General features: G+C 41.2%; 1 protein-coding gene across 1 annotated transcript in view; it reads left to right on the top strand.

Moving 5' to 3' along the window:
* The window catches only part of snx1a (sorting nexin 1a), a 35,822-nt gene that overhangs the window by 11,559 nt on the left and 9,271 nt on the right, over positions 1–14,992 (top strand). Inside the window, exons 3-4 of the mRNA XM_084168391.1 lie at positions 1–78; positions 14,600–14,663. The exon at positions 1–78 is cut by the window's left edge and continues 59 nt beyond it. Coding sequence (XP_084024517.1) covers positions 1–78; positions 14,600–14,663 — 142 coding nt within the window. The remainder of the gene's footprint in view (positions 79–14,599; positions 14,664–14,992) is intronic.

Here is a 14,992-nt window from a genome sequence, read left to right as displayed (position 1 = left end):
GCCAAGCCCTCTGTGTCTGCCCCTGCTCCCTCGGTCGCAGCGAGTGCTTCCAACCCGCAACCCAAGACCCTGGAGGAGGTACAGTACATTACAGTACGGTCCAGAACAGAACTGGAACTAAACCGATAAGATTCTTAGCCGGGGGAGGGGTTCTAGTAAGGATCATTTTGCTATTTGATTTTGAATTTTAAAACTCCTTGAAGTATCCCAAAAAATATTAAACAATTATTTGATGAAATATTTTTTTGGGCCTTACTGCTATTAGCCCATAACGCATTGAATAACACATTTACTACATGTAACAACAGTCCCCCCCAAAAGAAAATGAAGGAAGTTTGTTCTGAAGTGTCTGTCCTATATCTGAGAGATATAAGAAAGATCAGGAAACATTTTTTTAAATATTTTTTTTTAAACATTTATTTAACCCCTTATTTTTGGCACTAAACAGTATCCAAATATACTTCCATACATTTTTTCAACTGGTACCATGGGATCTTCAGACAAGTCTTGTGAGGCCTGTGGGCGTCCTGGAGCGAAACAAAACCGACATGTATGTGTTCGTGAGAGTCTCACCTTTTGCACAGAGGGGTCATATTAGTGTGTAGCCCAAACTGTTTGAACGCTACAGACAGAAGATGGCAGATCGGCTGTACCGACTTCAGATGAGTCCCAAGAACGCTCTAGCTCTGTCACCTTTCACCGCAGATACGGGCGGAAGTGCGACACGGGCGGATCCAATGCAAAATAAAACAACTGTCTCTAGCTTAAACTGATCTATATATATATATATATATATATATATATATATATATATATATATATATATATATATATATATATATATATATATATATATATATATATATATATATATATATATATATATATATATATATATATATTTATTTTTTTATAATGTTTATTATTTTCAAAGAACAAAAGACAGAAATACAAACATTGACATTCATTGTACTGTTGAATGGGATGGCAAATTAGAGGACAAAACAAAACTTAACTCTCACATATACTAACAGTGAGGGGAAAAAATTATTTGATCCCCTGCTGATTTTGTACGTTTGCCCACTGACAAAGATATGATCAGTCTATAATTTTAATGGTAGGTTTATTTGAACAGTGAGAGACAGAAAAACAACAAAAAAATCCAGAAAAACGCATGTCAAAAATTAGAAATTCATTTGCATTTTAATGAGGGAAATAAGTATTTGACCCCTCTGCAAAACATGACTTAGTACTTGGTGGCAAAACCCTTGTTGACAATCAGAGGTCAGATGTTTCTTGTAGTTGACCACCAGGTTTGCACACATCTCAGAAGGGATTTTGTCCCACTTCTCTTTGCAGATCTTTTCCAAGTCATTAAGGTTTCGAGGCTGACGTTTGGCAACTCGAACCTTCAGCTCCCTCCACAGATTTTCTATGGGATTAAGGTCTGGAGACTGGCTAGGTCACTCCAGGACCTTAATGTGCTTCTTCTTGAGCCACTCCTTTGTTGCCTTGGCCATGTGTTTTGGGTCATTGTCATGCTGGAATACCCATCCACGACCCATTTTCAATGCCCTGGCTGAGGGAAGGAGGTTCTCACCCAAGATTTGACGGTACATGGCCCCGATTTTGGTCTCATCTGACCACAACACTTTCACCCAGTTCTCCTCTGAATCATTCAGATGTTCATTGGGAAAGTTCAGACGGGCCTGTATATGTGCTTTCTTGAGCAGGGGGACCTTGTGGGCTTTGCAGGATTTCAGTCCTTCACGGCGTAGTGTGTTACCAATTGTTTTCTTGGTGACTATGGTCCCAGCTGCCTTTGATCATTGACAAGATCCTCCCGTGTCGTATGATCATTGCAACTCCACGAGGTGAGATCTTGCATGGAGCCCCAGGCCGAGGGAGATTGACAGTTCTTTTGTGTTTCTTCCATTTGCGAATAATCGCACCAACTGTTGTCACCTTCTCACCAAGCTGCTTGGCGATGGTCTTGTAGCCCATTCCAGCCTTGTGTAGGTCTACAATCTTGTCCCTGACATCCTTGGAGAGCTCGTTGGTCTTGGCCATGGTGGAGAGTTTGGAATATGTTTGATTGCTTCTGTGGACAGGTGACTTTTATACAGGTAACAAGCTGAGATTAGTAGCACTCCCTTTAAGAGTGTGCTCCTAATCTCAGCTCGTTACCTGTATAAAAGACAGCTGGGAGCCAGAAATCTTTCTGATTGAGAGGGGGTCAACTACTTATTTCCCTCATTTAAAATGCAAATCAATTTATAACATTTTTGACATTGCGTTTTTCTGTTTTTTGTTGTTGTTATTCTGTCTCTCACTGTTCAAATAAACCTACCATTAAAATTATAGACTGATCATTTCTTTGTCAGTGGGCAAACGTACAAAATCAGCAGGGGATAAAATTATTTTTTCCCTCACTGTACATACATATACAGTTGAAGCCGGAAGTTTACATAAACTTAGGTTGGAGTCATTAAAACTATTTTTTTCAACCACTCCACAATTTTCTTGTTAAACTATAGTTTTGGCAAGTCGGTTAGGACATCTACTTTGTGCATGACAAGTAATCTTTCCAACAATTGTTTACAGACAGATTATTTCACTTATAATTCACTTTATCACAATTCCAGTGGGTCAGAAGTTTACATACACTAAGTTGACTGTGTCTTTAAACAGCTTGGAAAATTCCAGAAAATGTTGTCATGGCTTTAGAAGCTTCTGATAGGCTAATTGACATCATTTGAGTCAATTGGAGGTGTACCTGTGGATGTATTTCAAGGCCTACCTTCAAACTCAGTGCCTCTTTGCTTGACATCATGGGAAAATGAAAATAAATCAGCCAAGACCTCAGAAAAAAAATTGTAGACCTCCACAAGTCTGGTTTATCCTTGGGAGCAATTTGTAAACGCCTGAAGGTATCATGTTTATCTGTACAAACAATAGTACGCAAGTATAAACAACATGGGACCACGCAGCCGTCATACCGCTCAGGAAGGAGACGCGTTCTGTATCGACATAACCTGAAAGTTCACTCAGCAGGGAAGAAGCCACTGCTCCAAAACCGCCATAAAAAAGCCAGACTGCAGTTTGCAACTGCACATGGGGACAAAGATTGTACTTTTTGGAAAAATGTCCTCTGGTCTGATGAAACAAAAATAGAACTGTTTGGCCATAATGACCATCGTTATGTTTGGAGGAAAAAGGGGGTTGCTTGCAAGCCGAAGAACACCATCCCAACCGTGAAGCACAGGGGTGGCAGCATCATGCTGTGGGGGTGCTTTGCTGCAAGAGGGACTGGTGCAATTCACAAAATAGATGGCATCATGAGGAAGGAAAATTACGTGGATATATTGAAGCAACATCTCAAGACATCAGTCAGGAAGTTAAAGCTTGGTCGCAAATGGGTCTTCCAAATGGACAATGAACCAAGCATTCTTCCAAAGTTGTGGCAAAATGGCTTAAGGACAACAAAGTCAAGGTATTGGAGTGACCATCACAAAGCCCTGACCTCAATCCTATAGAACATGTATGGGCAGAACTGAAAAAGCGTGTGCGAGCAAGGAGGCCTACAAACCTGATTCAGTTACACCAGCTCTGTCAGGAGGAATGGGCCAAAATTCACCCAACTTATTGTGGGAAGCTTGTGGAAGGCTACCCGAAACGTTTGACCCAAGTTAAACAATTTATAGGCAATGCTACCAAATAGTAATTGAGTGTATGTAAACTTCTTACCCACTGGGAATGTGATGAAAGAAATAAATCATTCTCTCTACTATTATTCTGACATTTCACATTCTTAAAATAATGTGGTGAGCCTAACTGACCTAAGACAGGGAATTTTTACTAGGATTAAATGTCAGGAATTGTGAAACTGAGTTTAAATGTATTTGTGTATGTAAACTTCCGACTTCAACTGTAGTCATTACAAGCAGTGTAGTTAAGCCAAAAATATATATTGAGTGGAGTACAGCACAGAGTAGCAGCAGAGCATCAACCCAGTTATGAAGCGGGACTAGACCATTTATCCAGTATTGGCTGCCATATTTTGTAAAACATTGGACTTCTATTGGAGGTATTGTATTGAATCTTTCCCATATGTATTACATTCCCTACATCCCTTAACCACATTTCAAAGGCAGGTACAGTCTCCAATTTCCAAAATTGCAATATGAGCCTTTTGGCTAATAGAGGACAAAGAGACAGCCTTCCCTTCCTGGTTGTTCCCATCAACTGTACCAAACAGAGAGACAGCCTTCCCTTCCTGGTTGTTCCCATCAACTGTACCAAACAGAGAGACAGCCTTCCCTTCCTGGTTGTTCCCATCAACTGTACCAAACAGCGCGATCAATGGGTCTGGGGCTATAACTCTATCAAAGGCTTTAGATAAGTCATCAAAAATGAGAGCCCAGTAAGCATGTAACTTAGGACATGACCAAAATAAGTGGGTCAAAGTCCCCTCATCCTGCTTGCACCTCTCACCTCTGAGGTGTCTGGGAATATTTTATGCAGTTTCACTTTTGAGTAATGTAACCTGTGTATCACCTTAAACTGAACAAGGTTGTGTCTGGCATTCACTGAACTGTGGTTTATATTCCTGAGAGTTTCTACCCAGTCCTCATCTGAGATTTCTGAACCGAGTTCCTGCTCCCAAGCCTTTTTGATAGTGTCTGTGGATACCTCTGTGGGCCTGTAGCACATCATAAAGTCTAGAGACCGACCCTTTTGAATGGGGTTTGACAAGGATTTGGATAGAAATTCCTGATTTGAAGGTATCTGAAAAAATGTGTTTGCATGTTAAACTTACTCTGTAATTGTTGAAATGAAGCTAAATGACCAATGTATAAGTTACCGATTGTTGTGAGCCCCTTCTCCCTCCACTGTGAAAACACCATATCATCCAATGCAGGGTGGAAAGCATGATTCAGGCAAATTGAGCTGTCAATGTATACAGTGGTTATGTTAACAAAATACCTAATCTGTTTCCAGATCCTAAGAGTGTGACAAATGACTGGGTTAGCTTTTTTCACATTTGCTGGGCTATTAAACAAGTGCAGGGAGTGAGGAACATTTACAGGAGGCCTGCTCCATCAAAGGCCATGAAGGCATATCATTCTGTCGGATCCCAGGTAAACTTTCCCTCCAGAAAGACACAATGTTCAGATTAGCAGCCCAATAATACAGTTTAAAGTGAGGAAGGGCAAAACCACCCTCTATCTTGTACTTGCATAAAGGCTTCTTTGAAATTCTGTCTGCCTTGTTATCCCATAAGAATGGAATTACTATTGAATCCAGTTTCTTAAAATAGCTTTGTGGTATGAAATTGGGTAGACATTGGAAGAGGTAAAGAAACCTGGGTAGGATTAGCATTTATACGACCAACCACGGAGATAGGCAGAGTTTTCCAAAAATCTATATTTTGTTTTAAGCTGATCAATTTTCATGTCCCAATTCGTTTTCAATAGCTGATCAAGTTGTCACTACAATGCCACGGCTTGTGAACTTGTAGATTGCAGAAATTGCAATCTGTAGATTGCAGAAATTGCATATTCACAGGACGTGATATCGGCATCAATTCGCTTTTTTGCCAGTTTAGCTTGTAGCCAGAGGAGGAGCCAAATGTATTTATCAAGTTAAGTAAGGGTGGAATAGACGTTTTAGGCTTGGATAAAAACAAAAGAACATTGTCTGCATAGAGGGAGATTTTGTGCTGCGTGTCTTTTATTTTAATGGGAGCTATATCGGCACGTACACGAATGAGAGTAGCAAGGGGTTCCATGGCTATAGAGAAGAGAGCAGGCGAAATAGGGCACCCCTGTCAGCAGCCTTTGAACAGGCGGAATGACTGCGACATCTCCTGATTGGTTACCACGGATGCCATTGGGTGTGCATAAATAATTCTTATCCAATTAATAAATTCCTTTCCAAACCCGAAATGCTCCAGAACCGACATCATATACTTCCACTCAATCTGATCAAACGCCTTCTCAGCGTCAAGCAATTACCACTGCCTCAACTTTATGATCATGATACATTACGTTGAAAAGGCATCTCAAATTGTAGTATATACAGCTCTGGAAAAAATTAAGAGACCACTGCAAAATTATCAGTTTCTCTGGTTTTACTATTTATATGTATGTGTTTGGGTAAAATTAACATTTTTGTTTTATTCTATAAACTACTGACAACATTTCTCCCAAATTCCAAATAAAAATATTGTCATTTAGAGCATTTATTTGCAGAAAATGACAACTGGTCAAAATAACAAAAAAATATGACCGACCTCGAATAATGCAAAGAAAATAAGTTCATGTTTATTTTTAAACAACACAATACTAATGTTTTAACTTAGGAAGAGTTCAGAAATCAATATTTGGTGGAATAACCCTGATTTTCAATCACAGCTTTCATGCGTCTTGGCATGCTCTCCACCAGTCTTTCACATTGATGTTTGGTTACTTTATGCCACTCATGGCGCAAAAATTCAAGCAGCTCGGCTTTGTTTGATGGCTTGTGACCATCCATCTTCCTCTTGATCACATTCCAGAAGTTTTCAATGGGGTTCAGGTCTGGAGATTGGGCTGGCCATGACAGGGTCTTGATCTGGTGGTCCTCCATCCACACCTTGATTGACCTGGCTGTGTGGCATGGCGCATTATCCTGCTGGAAAAACCAATCCTCAGAGTTGGGGAACAATGTCAGAGCAAAAGGAAGCAAGTTTTATTCCAGGACAACCTTGTACGTGGCTTGATTCATGCGTCCTTCACAAAGACAAATCTGCCCTATTCCAGCCTTGCTGAAGCACCCCCAGATCATCACCGATCCTCCACCAAATGTCACAGTGGATGTGAGACACTGTGGCTTGTAGGCCTCTCCAGGTCTCCGTCTAACCATTAGACAACCAGGTGTTGGGCAAAGCTGAAAATTGGACTCATCAGAGAAGATGACCTTACTCCAGTCCTCTACGGTCCAATCCTTATGGTCTTTTGCAAACCTCAGCCTGGGTCTTCGTTGCTTCTCATTGATGAAGGGCTTTTTTCTAGCTTTGCACGACTTCAGCCCTGCCCCTAGGAGCCTGTTTCGAACCGTCCTCGCCGTGCACTTCACCCCAGCTGCCATTTGCCATTCTTTTTGTAGGTCACTTGATGTCATCCTACGGTTATTGAGTGACATTCAAATGAGTTGGCGGTCATCCCGGTCAGTAGAGAGTTGTTTTCGCCCTCTGCCGGTCTGTAGCTTTGTTGTCCCCAATGTCTGCTGCTTGACCTTGTTCTTATGAACCACCGTCTTTGACATTTTAAGGATGAAGCAACCTGACGCTCACTGTATCCCTCTGCCAGTAAAGCCAGAATTGAACCCTTCTTTTCCTCACTCAACTTTCCTTTTCAACTCTTTTGGCATGGTCAATAGTTATTTTTTGATTAATATTACTTTTTTAGGTACTTTTAGCACTGTTTTTGCCATCCAGCTGGTCCTATTGCAAGAGGATAGTGATGACCACAGCACTGGCTTTTATACTTTTCCTCGTTAAATAAGATTTGGTTCAGGTGATCACCTAATCAGTATCTAATTCAGTAGAATGAGGTGTGCCTGTGTTGGAATTCAACAGACACTGGAATGGAATGGCTGTCATACGTGTAGAGACTGCAATTTTTTCTTAAATCAGCTCATCTCTTAATTTTTTCCAGAGCTGTATGTCGGCCTGGGGTAAAACCTGTCTGGTCAGGGTGTATGCATATTTTTTCCATCGGGTTGCCAATATCTTTGTTAACACCTTATTTTCTATGGGGAGCAACGACACGGGGCGATAAGACGACATCTCCATGGAATCTATATATTTTTTCAAGATCAGTGCTATAGTAGCCTCATACAGTGCATTTTCTTTGGAATGTTTAAACATTCGCAACATAAGTGGAGCTAGACTGGCGCAGTACTTATTATATAATTCTATTACATATCCATCAGGCCCAGGGGCCTTGCTGTTTTGAAATTGTGCTATCGCTGTGTTAATCTCTTCTAAAGTTATCCCGGCATCGAGTGTAGCAGCTGCCCCCGTCTAGTTTAGGAAGTTCACGTTCAGTGAGAAAGCTTTCCATAGTTTGTGGATCAGTAGCATCGTATTTCGATTGATATAGCTCTGAGTAAAACTGCGCAAAGCATTTATTAATATCCTGCGGATCTGTTACTATTTTACCATTCTTGTCTTTTATTTTATGAATAGCTCTAGATGCCTGTACATGCCTTACCTGTCTTGCTAATCATTTGTGGTTTGTCACCCAGTTCAAAATAACTTTGTTGCGTTCTAGAAAGTAAAGACCCCACCCATTTCGAAAGGATAGTATTGTATTCATATTTCAACTTTGATCTTCTCAAGGACTGAATTCGAGGAAGTAGTTCTAAAAACGTTCTCCTGTTCCCCGAACTCTCTTTCAGACCCTCACAGCTCCATGGTGCTTGCCTATGGAGCTGTGAGGGGAACGGCACCTCCGTACCTTCAGGCTCTGATCAGTCCCTACACCCAAACAAGGGCATTGCGTTCATCCACCTCTGGCCTGCTGGCTCCCCTTCCTCTGCGGAAGCATAGTTCCCGCTCAGCCCAGTCAAAACTGTTCGCTGCTCTGGCACCCCAATGGTGGAACAAGCTCCCTCACGACGCCAGGACAGCGGAGTCACTCACCACCTTCCGGAGACATTTGAAACCCCACCTCTTTAAGGAATACCTGGGATAGGATAAAGTAATCCTTCTACCCCTCCCTTACCCCAACCCCAATCCCCCCCCCCCCCCCCCCCCCCCCCCAAAAAAAAAAACACATTGTAAAGTGGTTATCCCACTGGCTATAAGGTGAAATGCACCAATTTGTAAGTCGCTCTGGATAAGAGCGTCTGCTAAATGACGTAAATGTATTGGCGCGTTTCTTCCTCCGATGTATATGAAACAATGTAACCTCTAATCACAGCCTTGAGAGATTCCCAATGGGTAGAGCTGTCAACATCCCCCGTGTCGTTAGCTCAGAGGAAAAAAGCAATCTGCTATTTCAAATACTGACAAAAAGTCTCATCTTTCAACAACTGTACATGCTTTTTTTCCACCACCTTGTTTATGTCAATTGACTCAGTTTTAAGTGTATATTTGGCAGAGGTGTGGACTCTAGTCACATGACTTGGTCTCGAGTCTGGCGCAAGTCACAAATTTGACTTGAGACTCGACTTGATATAAAATAACTTCAGACTTGAGTCTCCGTGGATTACTCTACACGCATCCACAGACAGTAACTGCAGCATCTCACTTGCAAAAAAAAAAGTGCAACAGATTGGCTAGTGAAATGCACACTCGGCCCTCTGATTGGACCATCAAACTGTTAATCAGTATAGGTCGGGTGAGCTAGTGCAGTGGTTCTCAAAGTGGGGTTGCAAGATTTTTTTTTGGGGGGGGGGGGTCGCGAGTGCGAAACTGAATGGGGGGGAAACAAATAGTTCATACATTTTAATAGGCTACATATAGCCTACTATTTGTATATTATACAGTGGGGGGAAAAAAGTATTTAGTCACCCACCAATTGTGCAAGTTCTCCCACTTAAAAAGATGAGGCCTGTAATTTTCATCATAGGTACACGTCAACTATGACAGACAAAATGAGAATTTTTTCCAGAAAATCACATTGTAGGATTTTTAATGAATTTATTTGCAAATTATGGTGGAAAATAAATATTAGGTCAATAACAAAAGTTTCTCAATACTTTGTTATATACCCTTTGTTGGCAATGACACAGGTCAAAAGTTTTCTGTAAGTCTTCACAAGGTTTTCACACACTTTTGGCCCATTCCTCCATGCAGATCTCCTCTAGAGCAGTGATGTTTTGGGGCTGTCGCTGGGCAACACAGACTTTCAACTCCCTCCAAAGATTTTCTATGGGGTTGAGATCTGGAGACTGGCTAGGCCACTCCAGGACCTTGAAATGCTTCTTACGAAGCCACTCCTTCGTTGCCCGTGCGGTGTGTTTGGGATCATTGTCATGCTGAAAGACCCAGCCACGTTTCATCTTTAATGCCCTTGCTGATGGAAGGTTTTCACTCAAAATCTCACGATACATGGCCCCATTCATTCTTTCCTTTACACGGATCAGTCGTCCTGGTCCCTTTGCAGAAAAACAGCCCCAATGCATGATGTTTCCACCCCCATGCTTCACAGTAGGTTTGGTGTTCTTTGGATGAAACTCAGCATTCTTTGTCCTCCAAACACGACGAGTTGAGTTTTTACCAAAAAGTTCTATTTTGGTTTCATCTGACCATATGACATTCTCCCAATCCTCTTCTGGATCATCCAAATGCACTCTAGCAAACTTCAGACGGGCCTGGACATGTACTGGCTTAAGCAGGGGGACACGTCTGGCACTGCAGGATTTGAGTCACTGGCGGCGTAGTGTGTTACTGATGGTAGGCTTTGTTACTTTGGTCCCAGCTCTCTGCAGGTCATTCACTATGTCCCCCTGTGTGGTTCTGGGATTTTTGCTCACCGTTCTTGTGATCATTTTGACCCCACAGGGTGAGATCTTGCGTGGAGCCCCAGATCGAGGGAGATTATCAGTGGTCTTGTATGTCTTCCATTTCCTAATAATTGCTCCCACAGTTGATTTCTTCAAACCAAGCTGCTTACCTATTGCAGATTCAGTCTTCCCAGCCTGGTGCAAGTCTACAACTTTGTTTCTGGTGTCCTTTGACAGCTCTTTGGTCTTGGCCATAGTGGAGTTTGGAGTGTGACTGTTTGAGGTTGTGGACAGGTGTCTTTTATACTGATAACAAGTTCAAACAGGTGCCATTAATACAGGTAACGAGTGGAGGACAGAGGAGCCTCTTAAAGAAGAAGTTACAGGTCTATGAGAGCCAGAAATCTTGCTTGTTTGTAGGTAACCAAATACTTATTTTCCACCATAATTTGCAAATAAATTCATAAAAAATCCTACAATGTGAATTTCTGGATTTTTTTCTTCTCAATTTGTCTGTCATAGTTGACGTGTACAGGCCTCTCATCTTTTTAAGTGGGAGAACTTGCACAATTGGTGGCTGACTAAATACTTTTTTCCCCCACTGTATTTGTACCTTTGCTTATTCAATCTGGTCACGAACATAGGCCTATGGCATTGCACCAAATTCTTGTTTCAAAAACATCTCATCGGTGCTTCAGAACCAAAAAGTTGTGCTTCTTGACTGTTGACCAATGACCAGTCATCAGCATTGGCACGCAAAGGCGGGCGCACATATCCAGATTAGCGACCACAAAGAACTTGTTTAATTTTCTCCGGTTTTGCCTGGCAATTCTTTCCATATAAAATACAGTTTAGCAATCTGCTACAGACACATCTTTGCCAGGACAATAGGCTACCTGTTGATTTCATTGATCATTTTCGTATTTCAGATGGGCCTAGTTTCGGTGGGTTAATTATATACCTCAGTGGTGGGTAGGCCTACTGGCTATGTGTCTAAAGATAACTGTAAGATCGCACTGCCTTCAATACTTATGGGATGAAGATGTAACGTATTCTGGTGAATGTGACTAAGAAAAAGGCTACAGACAGATCTGTTTCCATCCGGTCCTGCAACCTCCGCTGCATACAGGAAGGCCGTATAATCCTGCTTGCGCTGGACTCCAGAGAAGTGACATGATATCCCTAGTTGATATTGACTGCTAACAGGAATAACTTTCAGCTCAAAATGCAGGTGTGAAACGCAGTTTATTTCTGTATCTTGTTTTTTGAAAACTGTTTGGCTGTAATGACAGGCTATAATGACCCCTTGTCTGTAATTACGTTTGCGAAGCAATTGTGTGCATGTGCGTGCGCATGGGGTCGCAAGCTTTGAAACACTCCTTTTTGGGGGTTGTGGGTCAAAGTTTGAGAACCACTGAGCTAGCGAACAGATTGCTGATTTGTTGTACAGCTATAGGATCGGGTGCAGCAAAACGCCAAATTGTAGAGCCTGGGAGAGAGGATTGCTATAAATATGCAGCTCCCAAAAACAAATGCTGATCAAGAATATTAATGGTTTAATAATTTAATAATATGCCATTTCGCAGACGCTTTTATCCAAAACGACTTACAGTCATGTGTCAATAAATTTTTACGTATGGGTGGTCCCAGGGATCAAACCCACTACCCTTGGCGTTACAAGCGCCATGCTCTACCAATTGAGCTCACCAGCAATGGGGCATCAAGCAACAATTACTAGCATAGGCCTACTGGTCTTTAGGTATGTCAAAAAAAACTTAATAAAAAATATGATTGTGCCCTTATACAATACATAGCCTACCGCATATTACTCATGGCAGAAAAAAACTAAACTGGTTTAAGATGTCTTTGGTACATAATTGGTCTAGCTATACTCCAAAATGAAACAAATTTGAGTAATGGCCTTTGAGTGTGGACTGTATTATTATGCATACCGGATGGACTGGTTACCTTATGCTACGCTTACATTTCTCTCCACGAGTCTGGGAGAGAACTTATAGCCCTAGGCAATGCTGTTGGTTAATTGATTGTGCAAGGCGGGTTACAGTTAGCCTACACTTTATAGTGAATTTGGATTTGGATTTTCATTACCTTTAGCTATACAAAATCTCACCACCATGCATTTCCATCTCCGCTCTCTCCTTTATTCCTTTCTCAAGCGCGCAGAGGAGCTGTCAACAGTTTAGTGAAAGGTTTCATTCGAAAACATGTTACTATCGATGTTCCCGAACAGATGTTACTTGGTTTCCCAAATTAACCACTGGGTAGCTGCAGGAACAGGGTTGGCGAACGAACCCATGGCAAACAGGTTGGAGCCTGGAGTGAAATAAGTGTTCTTATATTTATTTCTCAGCTGCTCATATTAAGCACATGCTCAGCTATAAAACCGAAGTAGCCTACTCCGCATCATAGAAAAACAGACCGGCGGGAAAGTGTCTCCATTCGCTTTTTGAGTGCATACAGAGGACATGTCTTTTTTCCCCTGTTCCTGCCCATTTGATAATGGGCCATTCTAAATGGAAACAAATGTTACATATTGGTAAAGACTAGATTAAATTGAGAATAATCTGATGGGTGAAAATATGATCATTTGATGAGCGAACAGCTGTGCACCCGGAGGCAAGGAACAGCGCGCACGCTTTTTCCCCCACTTTCTCAAATCATCAATAGCTTATAGTCGCATCATGCAGCCCATATGTTTTGATTTCTAAGACACGATCAACATAGCCACTTCATTTGCGCACTCGCTCCGGAATGGGAAAAAATATCCTTTCTATTTTATTCAGCTAAGTTCAGTTATATTCTTCTTAATATAAAATAATGGCACAGGACTTATAAGCATGTCTTGTCAGCTAAATGAACAAGCCTACAGCCTATGGAATGGAGCGTAGCCAGATAACATACAGTAGGCCTGTTCTTCTGAAATATCATAATGTTTCATTAGACCTGAATAAAATAAATGATGGATTTATTGTGATGGTGTATATTACATTGATTTATTAGACTTTTTAAAATGTAGATGTTCCCAAGTCATGCAGGCTTGTATGTGTGGAGGCCTGAAGATGCTAAACGTGTTTATGTTAATAAACGGTCAATTACCGTAAGACCAGCAGTCTTTTGCATGACAATAACCGGCTGACACAATTTCATGATCGCCACAGCCCTGCTCATGAAGCTTGCATTTGGAATTTGTTATTAAATTGAATTATTACATAATCAAAATATGTTGTAGACTGAATAATTAAAATGGCTGTCTGGTAGCCTAGACAAAGATTTGTAGTTGACAAGTCATTGAATGTATAGATTTTTATTTTTTACTTGAGACTTGACTTAAACTTGCTTTTAGAAGGCACGACATGGACTCGACCCGTTCTACTTGGGACACTACTTGAGACTCGGACCTTGTGACTGGAGACTTGCTTGTGACTTGAATAATAGTGGCCATGTTCCACCTTTTTGATATTTGGCTTATCTACACTGCACAAAAAAAAAATAAGTAGGGTTGTGGATCAGAAAACCAGTCAGTATCTGGTGTGACCACCATTTGTCTCATGTAGCGCGACACACCTCCTTCACATAGAGTTGATCAGGCTGTTGATTGTGGCATGTGGAATGTTGTCCCACTCTTTAATGGCTGTGCAAAGTTGACATTGTGGCATTGTGTTGTGACAAAACTGCACATTTTAGTGGCCTTTTATCGTCCCCAGCACAAGGTGCACCTGTGTAATGATCATGCTGTTTAATCAGCTTCTTGATATGCCACAACTGTTAGGTGGATGGATTATCTTGGCAAAGGTGAAATGCTCACTAACAGGGATGTAAACAAATTTGTGCACAACATTTGAGAATAATAAACTGTGTCCCTGGAAAATTTCTGGGATCTTTTATTTCAGCTCATGAAACATGGAACCAACACTTTACATGTTGCGTTTTATATTTGTGATCAGTATAGTTTTTATTCTAAATTGTCTGGGTCCGACATTACAACATCACTATTTTGTATGTGAACTTGTTGTCAAAACATTCATTTCAGATAATGACCATTTGACTGATTGAATGACCATTTTGTCTCTACTATATGCAGTTGGAAGAGGAGGTTGAGGACAAATTTGAGCTGAATATCTCAATAACCAACCCAGAGAAAGTCGGTGAGTTTCACTATATTTGACTGTTTTCTTCCTTTTGTGAAAATGTCACCTATTATGATGAATCCTGCATCAGTGTTGTCATAAATAAAATAACAGCTTCCTCTCTTCAATGCCAGCTGCTTCTCAGTTCCTGGTTCCTCTCCTTCCTTTCTCTGAAGTGAGAGTGAAGGGCGGAGCCAGCAATAGAGCTGTAGATCTGATTTGGTTCTTCACGCCAACTGCTTTTCTAAAGACTTAGACATTTTCTAGTTCTTTTGTGGTAAAGATATTGTAATTTTCAGTGGATGTCATCCAGTACAGTATAATTTATACCCTTTTGTTACTCTGCT

This window comes from Coregonus lavaretus (assembly GCF_964263955.1).
Source record: "Coregonus lavaretus genome assembly, chromosome: 9".
In the NCBI taxonomy this organism is placed as follows: Eukaryota; Metazoa; Chordata; class Actinopteri; order Salmoniformes; family Salmonidae; genus Coregonus; species Coregonus lavaretus.
The sequence above is the reverse complement of the archived record's forward strand: the minus strand, read 5'-3'. Positions and strand labels throughout refer to the sequence as shown.